This window comes from Paramisgurnus dabryanus, chromosome 22 (genome assembly GCF_030506205.2).
Source record: "Paramisgurnus dabryanus chromosome 22, PD_genome_1.1, whole genome shotgun sequence".
NCBI lineage: Eukaryota > Metazoa > Chordata > Actinopteri > Cypriniformes > Cobitidae > Paramisgurnus > Paramisgurnus dabryanus.
Genome location: NC_133358.1, coordinates 2122307 through 2143633, shown reverse-complemented (window position 1 = coordinate 2143633; position 21327 = coordinate 2122307). Strand labels below are relative to the sequence as shown.

The 21327-nt window shown below is 35.7% G+C and overlaps 1 protein-coding gene across 3 annotated transcripts in view; it reads right to left on the bottom strand.

The window, feature by feature from the left end:
• Nucleotides 1-21327, bottom strand: part of bmp6 (bone morphogenetic protein 6) — a 54695-nt gene that overhangs the window by 5449 nt on the left and 27919 nt on the right. For all 3 annotated transcript variants that reach the window (XM_073813210.1, XM_065287977.2, XM_065287978.2), the window contains 2 exons: nucleotides 11678-11826; nucleotides 11300-11494 (listed from right to left, as the gene is read on the bottom strand). In XM_073813210.1, the coding sequence (XP_073669311.1) occupies nucleotides 11300-11494; nucleotides 11678-11826 (344 nt within the window). The remainder of the gene's footprint in view (nucleotides 1-11299; nucleotides 11495-11677; nucleotides 11827-21327) is intronic.

Below are 21327 nucleotides of genomic sequence, written 5' to 3'. Positions count from 1 at the left end.
TGCTCGAAAAGGATTTAAACATTGGCAGGTGCTCTTTTATATGTCAATGACATTTAATTAGGCATCGTCAGCAGCAGCAGGTAAGTTTGTGTTATGTGAAGAAGGTCTGACTGAGTGACTGAAGTCAAATTCTGACACATTTTTTCCTCTGGTGTTCTCATGGACAGGGTTTACTGTTAAATACAGTGTAGTAAGGCAGGAGAGAGAAAACTACGATATCAGTTCAAGCCAGCTGCAGTCCTTTCCTGTTGTTTGGGGTTCCCGCCCCAAAGAGCAGCACTATCCAGAGAGCTTGCTGACGAAGCATGAACATTAAGTGCCATGCAAGATGGGTTATTATTTAGGCTGAAGTCAGATGAGGTAGTGTGTCTATAGTATTGGATGAAGCCCACCTCAACATGCATATACGCAATCATGTCTGCTTTTCTCAGCAGCACATAAGCTGTTTGTTTTCTTTTTGAGCAGGCAGCTTAGGCCTTCTTAATGAAAGACATAATTCATTACTCACATTATGATGCAAGTAAATAGAATTTACTGCTCTCGCAGAAGACCAAATAAGCTGTTGACTCACCAAGACAGTAAAAATGTGCCAAAGTATACAGCAGAAATATATATTAATAATAATTAAAGGGCGCTTTAAATCAGAAAAGTTATTTGATTCTTTTTTTGACATTTACAAAATCGAATCAATGGGCATATTTGCTAATTGTCAATCAGCTATTTTTTTTGCAAGAAACACCTTGTAAGAACAGTTTTCAAATAAATATGCTTTAAAAGGTTTCCTAGAGAGGAAGTATGTCAAAGTCACAAAAGTTACCACTGGGGTACCACAGGGATCAATCTTGGACCCCCTGTACTTCTTGATACTTTATCACTGCTATCAGCTGAGATCTCCATTGTCTCTACATAACCCTCTGCCTAATCTAACTTGTCTAAGGTCGTACTCACATTGTACTTTACTCTACCAAACCTACCCGGGTGTGATTGCCCCCACTTCCCCGCAGGTCTGCACTAACCCTACACTTCTGAAGGACAAGGATATACCGAAAACTGGAAGATTTGCACTCTCTTATCAGTGTCAGCACCATGGAATCTAAGTGCAGCCAGCTTTAGATATTATTTACCTTTAGTGCAAATAGAGATATATATGCAATATACACAAAGTGACAATATTTTCTTAGTTTAAATAACATGTATGACTAAGGAAAAGTATAGAGAGATTTTGTATTTACACTAAGGGACCATATCAGCATTTTCTTAGCGATGTGCTATTTACAGAAGTGAAATCTCCAGAGCAGACTGCTTTAACCTCTTATAAGCGCACTAATTTGTGGGCGGGATGACTTCAGTTTTTTTAACACTGCTAACAATATCTATATAGCCTACTGTCTACAAACATTAATAATACTAACATATATATAACGTTCCAATATTAACATAATATTAATAATTTTTGAAGGGTCTAAGGCAGGGCTATTCAAATCTTACCCTGGAGGGCCGGAGCACTGCATAGTTTAGCTCCAACCCTGATCAAACACACCTGAGCAAGCTAATCAAGGTCTTCATGATCACTAGACAATCACAGGTGGGTAAGTTTGATTAGGGTTGGAGCTAAACTATGCAGTGCTCCGGCCCTCCAGGGTAAGATTTGAATAGCCCTGGTCTAAGGGTTTAGCATCAGTGTATGGTCTCTGTTTTGAGATACAGATGCTCTAGCATCATAAATGTAGTATTTTGTGCCAGAAGTCCAAATGACAACATGCAGAATATAAGCACTTCTTACTTTTGTGTTGATACAACGATCGCGAGTCGAATCCAGTCTGTTTCAGATGTGTGAATAACCCATGAAAAATCTCCAATAAAATACATCCAATGACCATTTTTTTCCACAAATGTGTATTATACATGAAATATAGATATATAGTCTGTTTTTACATCAGATTTCGCATGAACATCTTGTAATAGAATATAATATACAATCTGAGAACTATTTACGTCATTTCACTGTGTATAAGATAGGGCTGTCACTTTTGTGAAAAAATCATTTTCGATTTTTAATATATAATTGTTCATTGAATCGATTGTAAAATCGATTTTCCATGTCTAAAAAGACGTTTCCATTTTCAACGCCAAATAACAGACAAATGTAAAGAGAGCGCCTGAAACGCACAAGTCAGCAATATTTCTTATTCATTGTCATTAAGTTTCGTGCAGAATAAAAAACAGCAACAGTAGTGCAACATTCTCTAAAAAAATATGCAGAGTGGACTGCTGCCATAAATGAAAAACATTACTGCGGGCTTCAACCGGCTGCTTTTATGATTTAGGCAATTCAAAAATTATTTTAAATAATGATTCGATCCATTTCAAACAACTGTTCAAAAATGAAACTTTAAATAGACTTACTTGAAGTTGAGAACATGCTGTGTATTTTTTTTTATTAAACGTAACCGACACTTAGGCGGCACTAGGCAGGCATAATGAAATGCGCAAAAAGGCTAGGGCCATTACAAATTATTGGTCAGGAAAACAAGTCAATCAACATTTTAGGGGTCAAGAGCAGAGCGTTTTTCATTCACTATATGTCCATCTGTTGAGAAGACGCACTCCGACCGCACTGATGTCCCAGGGAAACTCGGGTACTTCGTTGCCAGCTGCGTATTTTGTACTGCCAATCTTCCATCACAAAAGCGGGTCGCTGTCAGCTCGCAAGGGTGGCTCCTTGTCATAACTCATCATCTCCTGTAAGGTCACAATTTCGACGCTGTCTCGTGTTGCACAGGTTTATTGACGTTGTCCTCCATTTTTTTTGCAAAACACTAGATGCAGCGATTGAAAGCGTGAAACTATAGGTGCGTAAAATTGCTGGGTATTTTCTGTCTAGCTTTCGCACACCTACTGCACTTTCGGAATTCTTTATTTTCTTTTTCTGCTTGTTTGAGAGTTTTGTTACATCTATATTTTTAACTGTTTAATTCTTTTAAAATTAATAGTGTACATATTTGGTTAAAATCGATTGCCTATTTTCGTTTTCGAAACTTTTTTTGGTTGGTCCGATCGATTGTGCAATCGAACGAAAAGTGACAGCCCTAATATGAGATTACACCGCGTTCAAACTTTGTTTTAAAAAGTAGGCGGGAGTATAATACATAATATCCAAACAGCGATGTCAAATATCGTGCCGTCATCTGACTCGGTCGTTCCTCCAATGACTCATGGAAAAATATTGATAGACAGAACGTGTAGGCAATTAGACAAAGAATCCAACGATCTTTGTGTGACGTTTTATTTCCTGGTGGAAACGGCATTTTATACGCGTACATAAGTATAAATAATAATAAGAATGAACGTGTATGCATGTAAACAAAATACTTTTATTTTGGGGCTGACTAGCACTTAGAAAAGGCACTAGTCACAAAAACCTCATTTTGGGGCCTATTGACCTCAAACGTGAAACATAACTTCTTTAGACTTGTGGCTTTGGGATCATTGCATTAGGTTTCACACACATATTTATCATTACGTTTTTAGTAATAAAAAAGATGTTATGCAAAAAAGAATGTATTCCAATGTACTTAAGGGTCTCTAACTTTTTACTTAAAATAATTTTAAAACCTGGAAATGAAGCTCAAAGTTTCTTCTTTCTAATAACACCATAGTTATGCTTATACTCTAAATGGTTTAGTAAAAACAGCCCTTTTAGTGAAAGTAGGTCTTATCACGGTTTGGGCCAGAGTGGGGGTGCTTTTCAAGAGGTTTATATGCTTTTAAATCTCTTTCTCTGTATTATTATAGCTTGTGTGCTTGCAGCTCTGTATATTGTGTTTAAATCATCATCACTTATTTTTTGGCCCCCAAAGTACAACCCCTTCTTGAGTTTCTCTCACTTTGTCCTAGTGCAGGACTAAGGTAAATATTTACCAAGAGAAATCCACCAGCAGTAGTGTCTACTGAGCTCTCTCCAATGGCTTTTAGCTGCTCCCTCAGGGCTCTCCTTACTCTCTGAACCTGTCCTATACAGACCTCCAACAGAGACTTTTATAACCTAACCACAGGCCTGAAGATGAGACCAAACTACCACTCATCAATGCCTACATTTGACACATGCACTAAAAAGGGGAAATTTATAAACCTGTTAAGAATCTGGTCATATTTCACTTCAAAATCAAGAAATACAAATATTTAGCTCATGGAATTACAATTCGGGAATATGATTGTTTCTTTTCTTTGTAAAATTTAAATTTTCATTTAATTGGGAAAAGTATTTATAGAAGTAGAACAAAACCAAAGCAAATATCAAACCTAACAGTAAGAAATATATTCTTAGCGTATTTTCTTGCTGTTGTTTATGTGGTGATTATGACCTGGACTCCCTGAACAAATATATGAAAGCATTTTAAGCATGCTGACAAAAAAAGTCTTTGTTTTCAACATATAAACACACTGACTTCCGACTGCATTCACGTACTGATTTTGTTTAGCTTTCCATTATTTACTGCCAGTATTTACAGTCAGGGGCTTTTTTAGAAGTGAAGCAGATATTTAGTGTGGAGTGTAAAGGCCAAATTTGTGGTAGCCCATAAAGCACTTCTCTTCCTGTCTGTAAAATTTAATGCCACACAGTTACCGCTGCGAGTTGCTCCTGTGGGCGTTCTCATAAGAACGTCTGCCTGCTTCTCTTATGTTGGGATGGGAATCGTATGGACTTGATTCTGATTCAACTCAGATTTAATAATTTTAGTTCTTTTGAAAAAGCCCATAAATAAACTTTGCTGTTCATCTTTAAACTATTTTCTGAGCATTTTAGCACATTTTTATGTCTGCACTGGCAAAAGATGCTTACAGATGTTCACAAAGAGATATTCACAGAATTGAATGTTATGAATATCAAAATAAGTTTAAAAAACAATGAAATCTTTCACAAATGGCTTGTCCTCCGAATTTGTTTCTACTGTTGCAATTACACAATGACATTCCTGCCTGTGACGACATGCTGGAGTAATGGGCATGACGTTCCGCATGGAATACTGTAACACCCATCCTGGAAAGAGCTGAGGCAGAAAAGCTGTCTCACCGCACTCCCATGATGACATGAAAGAGAATCCGAGTGTTGTCTGCGTCTATGTGAGGTTTATCTTTCTTCCTGTCTTTCATCACTGTGGTTATTAAAGCTCCATCTCCAGAGTTTGCCAATGTCTAATTACACCAATGGTAAACAAAAGGAGGTTGGAGGGAGGGGGCGGGCGATGAAAAACCTCAGCTGGACAGTGCCGTGTTATTATAATTCTTTAAGCGATACTGTTAACTTTGTCAGGCATGTGAGTCCAGCAGCTAATAACAGCACAGAGGTAATTACAGGTCTAACACTGGGCCAGCACTTTACTGACTTCAGCTAAACGCTTGTTAACTTGCCTCAGGCCAAAGGCCGGCAAGCTCCCCCGCACCTCCAACCGTGCATTCACGCTAAATGGGTTGTTGTTTTTTTGCACGGATAGCCGGAGTTTAAGCAATAGCCTTAGACCTCCATGAATGAATCTCTAGAAATCTGTCAAGAACATGTGAGTTCAAGACCAAACAACAGAAGTAAGAGATTCGAAATATTAGGCCACTAACATCTTTTTCCATTGCAACATTGTTTTATTTTGCACATTTCACCACCCATGCAAAATACCTTAATGTGGCAAAAACCTTTAAAGGGCACCTATTATGCTCATTTTTACAAGATGTAATAAAAGTCTCAGGTGTGCCCAGAATGTCTACATCAATTACATCATGTCCAAAATGCCCCTATTTGGGTGGGAGCAACTACGCGTTGTTTTTCGTGTCTGCACCTTTAAAAGCAAATGAGCTGCAGCTCCTTACTCCCTTACCAAATCATACTGTAAGCGCTTTCCTTTAAAATAGATCTGATTCCTGTAAATACACTCTGAGACAATAGTATCTCACTATTGAGTTGATGGACAACATGCTGTGGGTGGAAACTATGAAGGACTGACAGGGCTTTGTCAGTGTGATGTCACAATAACAAGAGAATCAAAACTGCATGTCTAATAAGACTGCTTTGGTTTAATGGAGATTATAAAAGAAAGTGGATTGTAAAAGTGGATTTTGCATAATAGGTGCCCTTACATATTGTAAACCTTTTAAATATATGTGAGCAAGTCTGTGAAAACCCAGCTTAAGTCATGTTTTTATGATTTACTGTTTACTGCATAAATCAGCCTACATAATGTAAAGCAGGGCTTCCCAAACAGATCCACCAACCTTTTTTAACTGGAAACCTATAAAAAATACATATTTGTTTTCTTTTGATAAAGTAGTCTTATTTTCAATAAGTATGAAAAAATACGTTTAATTGCAGCTACATGACATTTTTTGTGATGTTTGTGAGGTTGTTTTATTTACAGTAGACAGACTGCTGCTAGAAACATGACATCAACACAACATCATGGCAATTCATACATTAGGTATTTACGAGGTATTTCGGGTTGAGGTATAATTATTGTTTTTTTTCTTCTAATAATTGCATGTTTTTGCTCTTGTATAGCTCAGTGGTAGAGCATTGCTTTAGCAGTGCAAAAGATCATGGGTTCAAACCGTGAGAACACACATACTAATAAAAGAATGTATGTTTGATGCACTATTGGATAAAAAGCATCTGCCAAAATCCAACCCTGCTCCTGTTGAGCTACCGTCATGCAGATTTTACCTCCAACCCCAAATAAACACAGCTGAAGTGGCTAATCAAGGTGTTCAGGGTTACTTGAAAATTACAGACAGGTGTGTTGGAGCTGGGTTGCAACTGAAGTCCTCAGGACGGTAGCTCACCAGAAGCATGGAAACACCTGTACTGAGGTCATGTCAAAAGCTGTGTCCCAATTCAAAGGCTGCGACCTTCTAAGGACGTATTTTAAGACCGATTGCGTCACAGCAGCGCGACTTGAGGCTAGTAAGGCCGTCCCAATTCAAAGGATGCTTAGAATGAAGCCTCAAAATGCGTCCTCATTTCTCCGCGCTGTTAAGGATAGAACGAATGGATCCTTAAAAGCTGAGGATATCCCAAGATTCATTGCGCGTCTTCAACTGCTGCATATAATGGATGGATATTCTAAAATAAACCATTCAAAACTTTATTAAATAAAAGTGTGTATTTATCAGAAAAAATTTTCTTGTCACTGTTTTAGTATTATAAGTTATGTTTTGTGTTAATATTATTCTTTTTATGTTGCGTATATTTCTAAGGTTGATTAATTTGATATACTGTTGAATAGTTTAATCTACATCAACGTGTCATATTTTCTAAAATAAATTAATATTTTTCTGATTTCATATTTATGTTAATAAGTCAGAAACATCTCCGCTGTGTCCTGCTGACGGGCGCGTGCAGCAGGTGACGCCAATTATGGGTCCTCGAAGGTTAGACCGTCTCATTTCAGTTCTCTTCGCGAACTTCTGAGGCTTCCACCTTGAAAGACCGAGTGCTCACCTTTTAAGGTCGCATGCTTATAAAGTTGCAGCCCTTGAATTGGGGCACAGCTAAAGACTCAAATCAATGAGTGAAATCAAACTTTTAGTGCTTTTCTACCATTTTGGAATGTTTACAGTTATGTTTATGTTTACATGTGACCCTGTTTAGGCACGGCACGATTACAAACCATTCTCGGCTCAGAATGCTCAGCACGATTGTCTAACCGTGTGCGCTGATAGAAAGCGTCTCCGCTCAGGATTGATCACCCGTCAGTTGCCTGGCTACAAGTTTCTCTCTGTAGCTGGTAAAGCATATAATTTAAGCGAAGTGAACACACGTCGGGTAAAAAGTATCCTTAAAAACAAAACAAAAAAGATCATCCTCTATTACCCGCTTGCTATTTACATTGCAAAACATCTGTAAACATGTAAACATGTTATGTTACCACTAACGTGTTTGTATTACATTTTAAAGGACGCCATTATAAGCCCCACAGTGGGAAATGAAACTATAACCGTACCAGTTCAGTTGGATCGGCAAGAAATAGAGCGGTTACAGAATGAGAACTGTTTGGCATGCTGATGGAAAAGCGGCTTTTTATGTTCCAAATTATTGCATTATAATTGGAATATTGCAATAAATATTTGCGTATAAATTAGCTTTTTCATTCAGTGAGCGGAAGAGAGCAAAAACTTCACTTCCTGTAAAACTGGCGCTAAATATCAGTAAGAAAAGCGTAAAGCCACTGTATTTAACAATTTTCGTGTATGAACTCAAACGCATGTGGTGTTAATAGATTACCCATCTGAGGATCACGTTGCTATTTTGCGACCCTGAACTAATTTGCGCTGCTTTTAGTAAATTGTGTTGGTCATTATGACAATCAGCTGTTGCGCCTTGTTATTTAATTTGTGCCTTTTTAGTAAATAACCCGCAGATATTACCACTCCCATCCACTTTTTTTTTATTGTGCTCTCACACTAATTTTCCCCGTTTAGTAAATCTGGCCCTTAGGGATTTTTTTGGTAAAAGTGTTTTTAGTAAAAGCTTTACTGTAAACAGAACAGAATGTTGTACCAACATTTTTGGAAACAAACTAACAATGAACACAGACATTTAATAATCTTTGCCATTTTCAATATAAAGCTTACAATAGAATAACAATAATACAGTCCAGATATTTGTTTAAAAAATATATATTATCATTTCTTATTTCTTTAGTTTAATTTTGAGCTGACATGTTTTCAACAGATTTCATCCTTTGAAACTTCTTTTAGCCTTTTCTGTTTTGTATAAGTTACCAGTTCTGGTAAAGCAAAAAATGAATTCTTATTTTTGTATTTTGAGGGTAAAATGTGTATTTTGAAATTGTAAATAGTGATTTGACAGCATAGTATCTTGCGATATCTCAATTTGTGTAAAGATGTAGTGCTCACAGACTGTCACTGAATGCTTTGATAAGTGAGTGATTTCATATTGAAACCATATGCATACTCAACACTGCCATGATGGGACCGCTGTCACAACGGCCTCTCAACTTCCTACTTCAAATCTAAATATTTACACTTTAGACATCCCAAGTAGATCCAGGGAGAGGGAATGATGTTTTGGGTTACATAAAGTACAATCCTTCAGATTTTACTCATTAGCCAGGACACATAGCGTGCAAGGTTTGTGAGTTTCTGCACTACTGTACAAATGGGCAAAACATGCTGTCCAACTCACACACGTGGAGATAACCAAGACATTTTTATTTCTATAACCTGTGTTTCAATGCACTGTATGCATTATCATCAGCAAATGATTTGTAAATTGTTTTGATCAGGCAACAGCAAACACATTTGCATTAGTGTAGCTACATTCACAAATGCCTATTGTGTAAAGTTTATATAATGAATTGCGTAATGTTTCGCAATTACTAAAAGTAAGTCTTGAATTTATGATATATTGGATTAAATGGTTAAAGAATCTGCCAAAATGAATCAAGAAATCTTAACAGAATGACAAGATGTTAGCATAGTTACTGACTATGAACAATCTTAAAAAAAAGCCTTTAGGAATTAAGTGGAAACCATAGCCGTTAAGTTCCATATGATTCCCATGCGTACTCGTGAAACTTAGGAAACTCATCAACTTGTGTTGTAAAATATGACTTTGCCCCTTGGTTTTAGGTCTTGCATGAGAAATTACCTCTGGATTATGTGGGTTTTAGCACTAAGCTCTCTGACCCTTTACTTTCCCAGGCAAAGACCACCCCAAACCAGAGCAATAATGAAAAACAGAAACTGGATTAAGACCTCTGAGAACTGTATCTCACTGTTTTCTATACTAAATAAACATTTTCTGATTATTATCCATTGACATTTTACCACTTGATTCCAATTTTAAAGTTTGCCAATTCAATATTGATTCATTTGAGAATATTTAAGTAGCAATGTCAACAGGGCTTTTTAAATCATTACATAATTGCCTGATCACAACAGTACATTGATACTAAAGCACTCCAACTCTGCGTACTACAGATTATTTTAGGCTGTCACAAGTTATTATACAGCACCAACACAAACAAATGACACATTAGAGGAGGTGATCACAGCATTTCTCCAGACAGAAACTCAAAAGATCCTCATCCATGCCAAATGAAATAAAAACAATCTCACATAGTGTGCTTAATTAGTCTAGGCATACGATTCAGACACTAAAGCCCAAAACATACACTCTTATGCAAGTACACAGACGCTAGGACACTATTTATTTGTAATCCGAGGAGACTTTATCATTATTGGGTCTGTGTTAAGAGCTGCTGAGAGATGTAACCACACGACAGGAAATACAATAATGTTTTGGGAAAATGTTGGTTTAAAGATCTGCATTTTAGGGATGAGGAAGTGATGTTGAACACATTATTAGGAAAATTACTAGGGCTGTCAAACGATTAATTGCATACAAAACAAAAGTTTATTTTGCATAATATATTTGTGTGTGTATTATGTGTAATTATTATGTATATAGAAATACACACATACATGTATAAATTTAAGAAAAATATTCTTTATATATATATATATATATTTTTTTATTTTTTTATTTAAATAGTTGTTTTTTAAATATGTACATGTGCATATTTATATATACAAAATAATTACACACAGTGTACACACATATATTATGCAAAAACTAACTTTTATTTTGTATGCGATTAATCGCGAATAATCTTTTGACAGCCCTAAAAATGACACTATAAGGACTGGAGAAAGACATTATGTCCAGCATGTCAAGCCTACATATGTACTGCTTTCTACTCAAAAGTTTTAAATAGATTTATTAAATCCAGATCTGGTAAGGAAATAATGATCTGATCTCAAAAAATCTCATCAGAAACAAAAACATTTCCGAAGCATACCTTGTCAAACGTCTCTTGTTAAACTGAAAGTGACTTGAAAGTATAAGTATATATTAAACTGGTAACACTTTACAATAAGGTTGTATTAGTAAACATTTATAAATGGATTAACTAACATGAATAAACAATACAGTTTTCAGCATTTCTTAATTCTTGTTAATGTCGGGAATGTCAATGCAGATATTCATGTTAGTTCATGGTGCATTAACTAATGTTAAAAGTTTAAATGTTTGATTTGCAAACGTACTAGTAAATGCTATAACATGACCTAAGATTAATAAATGCTGTTGAAGTACCGTTCATTGTTAGTTCATGTTAGTCAATGCATTAACTAATTGTTAACAAATACAACCTTACTGTAAACTGTTACCATTAAAGTTGTGTCCTTTACAAAAAAGTTCACATTATGGGAAATACCACAAGCTAACCTGTATAAGCAGTTCGCTTTGATGCGTCATGTGGACTGCTGGAGCGATTACGGTTCTGTTGACGTCGTTTGCCTGTGGATCTGGTCGATCGGATACGGATTTCACTCACTTTAAAAAAGGCCACCATGAAAGGCTGCTTCTCCAGAGCACCATCACGACCTACTAACCCTGCGTCTTTGGGACTGATACTCCACCCTGTGCAAAGAAGAAGAGGTACAAAGAAGTACTTTAAATATGCACTTTCATATACTTTTAATGATTTACATACAAAGTTTACAACGAGAACAAAAATAGGGCATGTAGTAGAAACTTCTAGATATTAGCCTAAACTTATTCATGGATTGGTTGCTTAAAGTAAAAAAAAAACTATGATTTTACCGCTGCTGGTCTCAACACTGATTTGTAGACCCAGGTTATGATACGGCCTCATCACCCAGAGATTACTAGTGACTGTGATATCAAACTCCAGCCAACCTTCTTCAGCTGCCCACAACCTGCGAGACTCCAGCAGAAACAATTCAGCATCCCTGCAACAAACACATCGGAGATTATTAACTGTGGATATATAATCTATGGATATTTGTGTGTGTGTGTGTGTTACGTGTAATTATTATGTATATTTAAACACACCCACATACATATATACATTTCAGAAGTTGTATATATATATATATAATATATAATATATATAAAAATATGAATACATATATATATACATATGTAAATGTACATGAATGTCAGTGTATTTATATATACATAATAATTACACACAGCACACACTTGTATATTATGCTTTTATTTTGTATGCGATTAATCGCAATTAATCTTTTCCCAGCACTAATAAATTGCCATGAGATAGCCTTGTATGCTCTCCTTTTCAGATTCTAATCATGTTATTTCAAACATAAGTAATACAAACATCGTAATATAAATGTAAACAATATTAAAAACGAATACTTTCTTAAACACAAAAGAGCTTTCATCAATGAGTTAAATCGTACAGGGCTGGCATGTACCCATTATAGTAATTACAAACTATGTGAGGTAACAAGCATCGGGTGGGTCACTTCAAAGCTGTGGGTCAAACAGGTGTTGTGGGAACGGCCCTGCAGTGTCTCTTTATTGCTCATTAATTACAGCAGCTCTTTAAGGAGCTCCATATGAGCTTCTTCCCTGCGGTGGTTCACACGTCACATTCAGAGTAAACTCATGACGTTAATGCTGACTCATACCGTTTAGTGCCACCGGTCACTCGGTTTCACCTGGGACGGGGGTCCGAAAGAGACCACAGGGGAGCTGCTGACTCCAACAGCCCGACTGTAAAGCACCTTATACACACATTAAATTAACTGCAATAATAAAACTAGAAGTGTCAGGGCTTTTTGTTTACATAAATCGCATTTATTGCCTCTGTCATAGACTGCCATTAAAATGGGCCTATAGTTTAATAGGTTCATGCTGCTGTTGCAGGCATACAGGACTGTCCTGATATGGCTCGACACAACATAATTCTGCCGTCTTGGCAATGATAATGTTGTGATAAATCCTCATGCAAGCAGAAAATTGATGATGTGTGCCATGTTTTCTTTTCAAGATATATTTGATGCTTATGTTAAATACATGGAAATTGAGCAGTTTCATCTCTAATATGTATATTTCCTTTCAGACATGCTGTTTCCATGATGGCAATGATTTTGACTCTGCAGTTTATAAAAACAAGCAGAAATTTGAATGGATAATCACAATGGATCGTACAAAACTGTGTGCTATGCTATTTGAGCTGTAAAGTTTTCTAAATATTGCTTTAATTTTTTTCTAGATGGATGGACTGTTGGTTATGTGATACTGATGTTATTTCTATGGGTGGAGTTTTCTCGGTGGTTTCATTTTAGATTGGAAGTGTTTACAATATTGATTATAAGTTATGTAATATGATGTTTTGTTTATAAAATCTTGTGGCTATAGTTTAGATTCTGTATGTATTTAGAAGTTTATCCAGGTGCTATATACAGTACCATGCCACAGATGTCCTATAGACACCCAGCATACAGTATATTACAGTAAACAAGATCTCAGTTTGTGCAGATTATTTTTTGTGGCACGCCACAAATTCTGTTTATAGAAGTTAGCTTGTATCGTACCCGAAACGTTTCTTTAACTTATTACATACCACCCCGGTAAACATTCTTAGTGTTTGCAAGGCAGTGATTGTTTAATATTTTTTTTATACCCTATAAGCTTCTGCAAGCAATTTATTATAATTTAAGTCAGTGGCTAAAATTATACATTGTGCATTATGCATTTCTTTACGTGTGCTATGTATTTTTTTACAATGATGTACAGTACTGTAAGCTTTAACAAATATATCATTATAAATGATACAAATATATAAAGAGACATGCACTTTATTTCATCCACACAGAACCAAAACCAAAAGTCCTGTTTACACCTCCAGCAACAAAGTGACCTCATCTCATTCATTATCAATAAGAGCTGGCAACTTCACTATAACACAAGTGTCTGGGAATTTTGGTGACTAGACGTGGGCTTTTATCTGTTTTAATGATTTAGCAATGCAGCACTGCAGCTGCATGATGTTTCATGTCATTCCACGTCGACAATGAATCAGTTTTATATCACTGAAATTAACATTATATCAGACATGAACAGGTCACCATGAAGTTTCTCAGTCCAAGAACTGAAGAGGTGAATTACTTGGTCTAAAGGAGTAGCAAAGATTTTTTAATACCAAAAGTACATTTATTATTTTGGGTTTATTAAATTAAAATTAATTCACCACATGTTGCTTTCCAAGATTATTTTTGCTTATATCAAAACTATTGAAGCATGTTAAATTTAAAAGTGTCCCCGACTACAGATTTCCATATTCGAATCAGAATTGATTGACCACTTTCTGATAAAGTGACCAAAACTATTTTTCAAGTGATGAACGAAGACGAAACTGGCAATGCATTTTTATCTTTTTTTTTAGTTAAAATGAAAGGCAGTATAAAAATTCATTACATGATTCCTCATAACATTTAAAGCAACGATCACACAAAGATATAACAAAAAATTGATAACTGAACCTAAAAAATATCAAATGTTATTCAACGAACCTGTTTTATTTAGAGATTTAGCGCGTCAAAGTATTTATGATAAAAAACAACAAATGACATACAATTTGTGATTGTTAGTTTAAATCAGTGTTTCTCAAGTCCGTTCCTGGAGGCACACTGCTCTGCACATTTTGTATGTCTCTCTTATCTTACAGACTCAGTTCAGTTCATGGAGATCTCTTCTAATGAGCTGATGTTTTTAATCAGGTTTGTCAAATAAGGGAGATATACAAAATGTGCAGAGCAGTTGGCCTCCATGAATAACGTAAAGAACCATTGGTTTAATGATTTAAACTAAGCTTCATATAAAATTCCTTAAACATTAATTTATAACAAGAAAAACACATTATGACATTAATGATTTTATAGACACTACACTTTATTATTTTGCACAGAAATATCTGCTTGCTTACTTTGGGCCCTATTTTAACGATCTAAGCGCATTGTCTAAAGCGCACAGCGCAACGTCTTAATGGACGTGTCCGAATCCACTTTTGCTAATTTAACGACAGGAAAAATGGTTTGTGCGCCGAGCGCATGGTCGAAAAGGGTTGGTCCTTTTTTAATGAGTAATGGGAGTATTTTGGGTATAACGTGCAATAAACCAATAAGAGTCTCAGCTTTCTTTTAGTCATGGAAGTAAAAAAGCAGGCTTTTAATTGCTTTAAATGTATGGCTATCCAATATCATCAAAAAAATTTTTTCAAGTATGTAAGAAAAGGTTTGTACTCTAAAAATACTTTATTTGTATTACGGCTATCTGCACCTTTCAGCACTTGGACAGCGTCGGTTTTTTAAAGCATTACTTAAAAATGTTTCTCATCTCACCATATCCAACAGGTACAGAGTCATCATATACAATACATCTGTCAGGCAGCATTTAAAAAAACATTTAACAACAGATGCATTTGTTTAAAGAAAAGCATTTATTTACTTACCAGGCTACAGGTGAAGCAGCTCTTTTTGTCTCCTAACGTCTCATAATCGGTCCTCATTTATGTCCAAGAGAGTCAATAATAATCTTTTACATTTCTATCCTTTAATCTTTCATATTTAAAAGCGTTTTTGTGCTGCTGCGCATTCATGTATGTGATAAGCAAACCCCCGTTGTCGTCCCGTTTATAGGCGTATATTACTAATGCGCTCTTTAAATAACAAAAAACATATTGCGCCATTGACTTTAGAGCAGGTTTTTGTTAGTCAATGGCGTAGTCTATTTTAGTTGCCTCAAAATAGCAATGCGCCAACAATGCGCCTGAACACACCTCGTTTTCAGACCAGAACGCCCATGGGCCCAAAAGGGGGCGCAAATGCATTTGCTATTTAAACAACGTGGCGCTAAACGTGAAAATGATCATTGCACAGGGTGGAAACTAGCAAAAGACACTTGCGTCGCGCATTGGACTGCATTGCGCCGCATTGCGCCGGGTGTAAGATAGAGCCCTTTAACTTTGATCATCTTTGTATTTTTTTATGTACAGAAACACCTGATGATTCCTATATTATTTGATTCAAGAATCTCTTTTCTAACATTTGAAAGTGAACACCGACCATAATATTAAATCACAAACACACAATCGTGTCAAATATAAGTTTGGTGCAGATATTTTTCGTGTCATCAACAAAATTGAAAGAAACTGCTTACCCGTTTTATAGCTCAACTTTTGACAAGATAACCACCCTGTTTTAAATACATTTTTAAACTTATTTAGTTTAAAAGCTGTTTAGTTGCATGAATTCCTAAATATGATCTTAAATATAACATGCAGAGTTCATTCGGCTAATGTGCCAGCACGCAACAGCGAAACATTGTTACAACGAAAAGCAATCCAAATTAGATCAGAATTTACATTTATAATAAATAAAAAATAAAAGTCAGAGTCAAGTAAGGTGCAAAACAAATGTGTGCAAAATGCCTGAAGTGCAGGGGAACAAAACACAAGCCACAAATAATTTAATTAGGTTAACCCAAGTGATCTATAAATACAAAATAAATAAATGATTAAAATAACGAAAGTATAGTCAGAATTGGCAGCTTTATTTTTTTAACTGCAAAAACAAATAGACAGCTGTCTGCTTCACAATGATTTATTAACCTGGAAACATTTTACCATATGGATTAGGGGTGTGACGAGACACTTAATCCACGAGACGAGACGAGACACGAGATTGGGTTCACGAGAACGAGACGAGACGATATTTTTACACTTTTTAAGAAACCCTCGATGATAAAATAAATGAATAAGAAACTGAAATCATGTTATTTATAAATGTTTTAACTAATCAAGGACTGCCCCTAACAATTATTTTACTAACTGATAATGAAGTAATTTGTTATTTTTGGGTAATAAAAATAGACCCAAGTGAGCAGTAGCCTTTAAAATTACATAATAACGAAGATGCAATAATAATTGGTTCAAATAAAGTATTAAAACCAAGTTACATTAAACAACATTACATTAACAAACACATTACATTTGTGGTCTATAAATAAATAGCATTATGTATATATTATAACAAATGCCTGCAGGGGGCGATAGTAGACTCGTCTCTCGGATGCTATCTTCACTTTCACTTTCACTTTCACTTTAGACGGAAAAAAACGCTTATTTTTTAGCCAAACAATGTTTAAATCCATTTGAATATTTAATATACGTCCATTTCTTTACAATAGAAATGAACATGCAGACATTAAATCATGTAAATTCTGTGATGGTTTAATCTGCTGAGACTTCACATCTGACACTGATCTACAGAAAAACACAACACATCTCAGACTTCATACGAGCTCCCAAACGAACATTATTGGAAACCCAAACAAAAAAGCAAATGCAGTAAAAGACAGAATATAATGCATGCACTCAGGGGCGTCAGTTTGTGTTGAAAAGTGGTGGGGACAAAAGATAAGATAAACATATGTGACCCTAGACCACAAAAACCATTCGTACAGTGCAAAAAATGATTTTCAAGAAAAAAAATTCTTAGTATTTCTATTTTTAGTAAAAATATATCTACAAATTCTTAAATTAAGTTGCTTTTTCTTGATGAGCAAAATGACCTAAGAAAATAAGTCTAGTTTTTAGACCAAAAATATCAAATGTAATCGAAATTAAATGTAAAAGAATCTGCCAATGGGGTAAGCAAAAAATCTTGAAAATTTTTCTTAAACAATAAATTCAAGAAAATTCAAGAAAAAATTACTTACCCCATTGGCAGATTTTCTTGCTTGTTTTATGCACAAAATCACTTAAATTTGATATTTTTGGTCTAAAAACTAGATTTTTGCTAATCGAAAAAGGCATCTTAATTTAAGAATTTTTAGATATTTTTACTGAAAACAAGACAAAAATACTAAGAATTTTTTCTTGAAAATCTGACTTTCTTTCTTAGTATTTTTGTCTTGTTTTCAGTAGAAATATCAAAATCAAGATACTTTTTCTTGATGAGCAAAATGACGTAAGAAAATGAAACTAGTTTTTAGACAAAAAATATACAATTTAAGTGAATTTGTGCTTAAAACAAGCAAAAATATCTGCCAGAGACAATTTTGCTGTAATTAAGTGTTTAAGAAAAAAGAAATCTTATTTTTACTTTTTTTTCTCTCACCCCATTGGCAGATATTTTTGCTTGTTTTAATCACAAATTCACTTAAATTGTATATTTTTTGTCTACAAACTAGACTTATTTTCTTACGTCATTTGCTCATCAAGAAAATACATCTTGATTTAAGAATTTTTTGATATTTCTACTGAAAACAAGACAAAACTAAGAAAGTCATTTTTGCAGTTTAAGTCGCACATGTATTACTTGATTTTTCAGAACATTTTAACCAAATGCTTTTTAAAAAGTGGTGGGGACAAAATCAGCCATTTCAAAAAGTGGTGGGGACATGTCCCCAGCATCCCCAGTGTAAATGACACCTATGCATGCACTGTAAGAGGCTAATTATACCAACCACGCTTTAAACGCTTGGAAACGCAAGGCGCGACGCACTGCCTTTAAAAAAAAAAGAGCAGTGCGTGTCGACGCGGCTTTTAATATTGCTAGGCAACCACCTAATCAGCTGTCTTGTCAATCAAATATTGAAGCGTGCGCTCTTTTGCTGTTGACTGTCATATTAGCAGAAACTTTAAAAAGAGGATGCTTGATCTGACCTTGTTTGAGGGTGAGAGGTGCACAAACACGCAGGAGAGAGTGAGCGAGTGGAGTCCGGTTCTTCAAAGCAACTGTAACCTTCCCTCACCACAACGTAAGGCCCGCATCTCCCCTCATTCGAGTGGACAATGGAAAGACGCGAATGACGTCGGGCGCTTCTCCGCTCTCAGCGTTCCTTCAAAGGCGCGTGCTGCGGCCGCCGGCAAAAACCGCAAGGCGCTCAGCGCGCATAAACAGCGCGCAAACGCTCCATGCCCATAGAATATCATTTAAAAAAGGCGCCTGCAACTGCCTCCTCCGGAGGTCGCATATGCAGGCTGCATACGTCATTAAGGTTTATTTCAGATCATTAACTGAGCATTACATTCGCAAGTCGTGAGCATATTACAACAATTTGCGATTAACTAAATTATTAGTAAACTTTATAATTGTTAGTCTCTAAAAAGACAGTCTTTATGAAGTAAATGCAGTTTAAAAATGCGACCTCCGAAGGATGCAGCCTTTTTTTTGAGAAACGGCCAGAATTTCACCTACACAAGAAATCTCGCGAGACACACTTAATCTCGCGATACACATTTAATCTCGCGAGATCTCGTCGCACGAGATCTCGTCACATCCCTAATATGGATGTGTAGCCCTGTCATGGAGGTTGTTGGATTAATTCACGCACTTAAATATTTATTGAAAGCTATTTATTTTCATATTATTTGCATAGTGTTTTCATAATGATAATAGGCTGTATATTACAGTTTTTCTGGGTTGCTTAAACACATTTCTTGAAACTATGCCTCATATTCTCAAAACAGTAAACACAAATCCATAACATCTCACCCAGAGGTGGAAAGAGTAATAAAATATTGTACTCAAGTAAAAGTAAAGTTACTTTAATATTATTTTACTTAAGTAAAAGTAAAGTTACTGGTCTAAAAATCTACTCAAGTAAAAGTAAAAAGTAAGTCATTTTAACTTTACTCAGAGTAAAAGTTACTTTTTTTTTTAAGCGGGGAGAGGTGGAGGATTCTAGTTTACTTCAAAAACGACAAGGGAATAGAAATCTCAAACTAGTTGTTTTTAATTGTAGGAACATTATAACAATTAAAGTGCAATAACAAAAAGTTAATAAAATTAAAAGCTTTTTTAAACTAAGAAACATTTATGGAATTGTTTAATGATTTTTACAGGTGAGTTATGCACTTTTGAAGGTGGTCAGCAGCTAGTAAATCACTATAGTAAGTTTTTAATTGATGTATTGCTGGTAACATACATTATTTTATTAAACTATAGTTTAAATGAGCATATAATGAGATGAGTGCCATGGCTATATTTGACACGTTTATTGTCCTCTAGCTTCCCTGACCTGGGTACCTGATGTCAGACCTTTATTCTTCTTCTCTCTCTCTCTCTCTCTCTCTCTCTCTCTCTCTCTCTCTCTCTCTCTCTTTCTCTCTCTCTCTGTAATGTCTAATGACTTGCGCATTCTCAATATGTTCTGAAGTTGTGTTTGACTTGACGCGAAGCTGTTAGACCTCGGAAGATAATGCGCATGGTATTAAAAACGCGTCATGCAAATGAGCGGTAAAAACACGGTCGGCCATTTCGTACTCAAGAGCATGAATCCTACCTTTCATAGGAATGAAACACTCGCTTCGCGTCAGTGGAAAGTGGTCGCTTTAAATATGACCATGGGTTTCTTTCATAATATTTGAACTGAGGCGGGTCTGCATTAGCGCGCGCCTGTCTCGTCCGTCTCCAGGGTTCTTTTTGCGCGTTCCCCGCCCATCTATCATCCCTTGGGCATCTTTAACATCTTGCTTTTGTACAATATTTTTTTACTTAGTAATGGATATGATTTAAAATGTAGCGAAGTACAATACTTTAAAAAAACATACTTAAGTAAAAGTAAAAGTACATAGTTTAAAAACTACTCAAAAAAGTCAAAGTACACAAAAAAACTACTCAATTATAGTAACGTGAGTAAATGTAATTCGTTAATTTCCACCTCTGAACTCACCCAATACTCCAAACATTCTATTTTCAGGTCAAAATGAAGCTCTACACTCAAAACCATTCACTCTTACTGAAAAAACTAACTTTTCCCTCAGACATCACACACAAGCTTTCATAAACACACACACACACACTACAACATAGTATTACACACTAGTGCAATAAATAAAAAAACAATATATCCAAAACTGGTAAGTTGCTTGTGGTTCTCCCCCTCAAAAACTCCTTCACCACATCCTCCTCTTCTCCCTTCTCCTCGAGCTATTTCTTTATCATGCCCTCTTCCTTTTCCTTCACCACATCCTCCTCTTCTTCCTCCTCCTTCACCACGTCCTCCTTCTTTCCCTCCTCCTCTGCCTCCTCCTCCTCCTCTTCCTCTCCCTCCTCTTCCTCCTCCACCTATTCCTTCATTTCTCTGTGGATCCATTGTTCCAATTTGAGCCTAAGCTGTGCTGACTTGAGTGAACAGTATTGAATGCTAGTGCTTTCCATATGACCACATGGTCATACTGAGAAATTCCTACAATAGTGAGAAATGTAGGAATTTGTGTGTAGAGTTTTGAAGTAAAAGTTCACCAAATCTGACTCATGTGTTAAAGCAGGGGAGTAGTGTTTATAGTTCAGCAAAATTATTGTGCTTCTAGAAAAATTGCGTTATGGTTTTGACATTTTATTTCAAAAGCCTGGTGATAGTGTTTTAGCAATCAAGAAAAACTATAATATATTGGGAGTAAGCTTTTATATGTG